Below are 3,305 nucleotides of genomic sequence, written 5' to 3'. Positions count from 1 at the left end.
TTTGTACTTTCTTGTCCTACAAAACCGTTTCTCTGGTTCAATCCCTGAGACTTATGGGAACTGCAAGACCCTCATACGGTTCCGTGTTGCGAGCAACCGCCTCGTGGGAACCATACCACAAGGAGTTATGTCTCTGCCTCATGTCTCCATCATCGACTTGGCTTACAACTCCTTGTTCGGTCCAATACCTAATGCTATTGGAGGCGCTTGGAATTTGTCAGAGCTGTTTATGCAGGGTAACATAATCTCCGGTGTTATGCCTCACGAGATCTCTCATGCCACCAATCTTGTGAAGCTTGATCTTAGTAACAATCAGTTGTCTGGTCCAATACCTTCAGAAATCGGAAGACTGAGGAAACTGAACTTACTTGTGCTGCAAGGCAACCATCTTGACTCTTCCATACCTGAATCGCTTTCTAATCTCAGATCTCTCAACGTTCTTGATCTGTCCAGTAATCTCCTAACCGGAAGAATCCCTGAAGACCTCTCCGAGTTGCTCCCAACCTCGATAAATTTCTCCAACAACCGGCTCTCTGGTCCCATCCCTGTCTCATTAATAAGAGGAGGTCTTGTAGAAAGCTTTTCGGATAACCCTAATCTCTGTGTTCCTCCAACTGCTGGTTCATCGGATTTGAAGTTTCCAATGTGTCAAGAGCCTCGCGGCAAGAAGAAGCTGAGCTCCATCTGGGCAATCCTTGTCTCAGTCTTCATCCTAGTCCTAGGGGGCATCATGTTCTACTTGAGACAACGGATGAGTAAAAACAGAGCAGTTATAGAGCAAGACGAGACCTTAGCATCTTCTTACTTCTCTTACGACGTCAAGAGTTTCCACCGCATAAGTTTCGACCAAAGGGAGATTCTCGAATCTCTTGTCGACAAGAACATTGTAGGTCATGGTGGTTCGGGTACGGTCTACAGAGTAGAGCTTAAATCGGGAGAAGTAGTTGCGGTGAAGAAACTATGGAGCCAAAGCAGCAAAGACTCAGCTTCCGAAGACAAAATGCATTTGAACAAGGAGTTGAAAACCGAAGTTGAGACCCTCGGGAGCATTCGCCATAAGAACATCGTGAAACTCTTCAGCTATTTCTCAAGTTTGGATTGTAGTCTTTTGGTGTACGAGTACATGCCTAATGGTAACTTATGGGATGCTCTTCACAAAGGCTTTGTTCACCTCGAGTGGCGTACTCGTCATCAAATCGCGGTCGGAGTAGCTCAAGGATTGGCTTACCTTCACCATGATCTCTCACCGCCAATCATTCATCGTGACATCAAATCCACAAACATCTTGTTGGATGTAAACTATCAGCCTAAAGTTGCTGATTTTGGCATTGCAAAGGTGTTACAGGCTAGAGGAAAAGATTCAACCACAACCGTTATGGCTGGCACCTATGGTTACTTGGCCCCAGGTGATATATAATACCTCTTTAAACCTTATATTATGAAACTTCACAATGCTTTTAAACAATGGAAATGTTATTACAATGAGACCTAAGGTAATTATGATAGCCATAGTAACTTGAAATAACGAAATGAAAATGGTCGTATTTAAAATTGTAACAAGTAAACCATTATACTAAATTCGATAATTTATTTCCATGAGGTTAATATTATAATTTTTAATGATTTTTTTTTTCAACTTTAATCTTTTTTAAGAATTCTATAAATTTCATTTGATTGTGTGTTTTTTGTTTGCAATTTGGTTTTACTAACCACTTGATGATATGCATTTGGAAATGGCAGAATATGCGTACTCATCCAAAGCAACGATCAAATGCGACGTATACAGTTTCGGGGTTGTGTTAATGGAGCTCATCACAGGGAAAAAACCGGTGGATTCATGTTTCGGGGAGAACAAAAACATAGTGAACTGGGTGTCAACAAAGATTGACACAAAAGAAGGATTGATTGAGACACTAGACAAAAGATTAGCTGAATCATCGAGAGCCGATATGATCAACGCCTTGCGTGTGGCTATCCGTTGTACCAGCAGAACTCCAACAATCCGTCCTACCATGAACGAAGTCGTCCAGCTTCTCATCGACGCAGCGCCTCAAGGAGGACCTGACATGACCTCTAAATCCACAACAAAGATTAAAGATTTAGTACTATCATCAGATCATCTCACACAAACAAGACTCTAGTCTCATGCTTTCTTGATGGAGAGGTGTAGCAACAGTTCGTATAACTTCTAAGATATCCTGTATTTAAATATATATCATAGAAGAAACTGCTTATATAGTCTTTTAATACTTCTACATGTATTTTAACATCTATCCGTTTAAAGACGTTAATTATTTCCGGTTTTGCTTCTCTGATTTGTGATCAGCATGTAAGCAAGAATACTATATATGGATCGATGATCATCATTCAGACTAGAATTTTATAGCTGCTTCAAAATAACGCATAGAATCTGAATGTCTATATGTAGTAGACCCACTAAATGAATCATGATAATTCACAAGCTCTTTTTATTTTGTGGACTTTTAATTCGTCATTCTTCTTTATTCATCAGTGAGTGGAACTTCTTTTTCGATTGCATGGCATGGAAGTGGATTCTTGATTCTCATTTTTATAAACCTAAAAAAGGGAAAAAGTAATATATAGGCTATACATACTTGTGTGTGTGTCTATATATATTCATCAGTATGATCCGAATACGTATGATCGATCTATGAGTCGCATCGTCATATTTGTCTCTATATATCAACAAAGGGACAAAGGAGAAAAAGCAAGAGACTCATATTTTTTATTCTGTCATGCTTTTCAATTATTTGAAAATTTCTATTAATATGCGATAGTGAAATTATACGAGTTATATCACTTCTTAATCAATCAAACAATGGTTCCTAAACAATAGATATGGATTTATGTATATTATGTTAATTGTTTCTCATTGGTTTATACAATATAAATATGCCAACCATTATGTAATGTTTGATAACAGTCTCCACCTATGGGCCTTTCATGTTTCGGGTAAAGTCTATAATAGATACTTGTGTCTTTGCAGATATAACTAGATTTGGATCCGTTGGAGAGCAAGGTTGAATTTTTTTTATTTATATTATAATTTTAGAATAATATAATTTATATGATTATTTGTAAAAAGTTTTTTTGGATAAATTATTATGCAATAAAAACATATGCTAAATATGATGGTTTGAAAAACACACATATTTTGTAAGTTTTATATTGTTAATTTTGTACTTATGTATAAGAAATGGTTATGTTTGTTGTTTGTTTTTATTTTAATTTTTGAACATGTTTGGTGAATTTTTTTAATATGACCCGTGCTTAGGTAATATTTT

The 3,305-nt window shown here is 37.2% G+C and overlaps 1 protein-coding gene across 1 annotated transcript in view; it reads left to right on the top strand.

The window, feature by feature from the left end:
* The window catches only part of LOC104725462 (receptor-like protein kinase HSL1), a gene marked incomplete in the record, with an annotated part of 4,599 nt that extends 2,224 nt beyond the window's left edge, over positions 1-2,375 (top strand). The window contains 2 exon segments of the mRNA XM_010444129.2: positions 1-1,406; positions 1,741-2,375. Coding sequence (XP_010442431.1) covers positions 1-1,406; positions 1,741-2,141 — 1,807 coding nt within the window.

Source organism: Camelina sativa, chromosome 11, assembly GCF_000633955.1.
Source record: "Camelina sativa cultivar DH55 chromosome 11, Cs, whole genome shotgun sequence".
NCBI lineage: Eukaryota > Viridiplantae > Streptophyta > Magnoliopsida > Brassicales > Brassicaceae > Camelina > Camelina sativa.
Note: the sequence above shows the minus strand (reverse complement) of the source record. Positions and strands in the feature narration are given on the sequence as shown.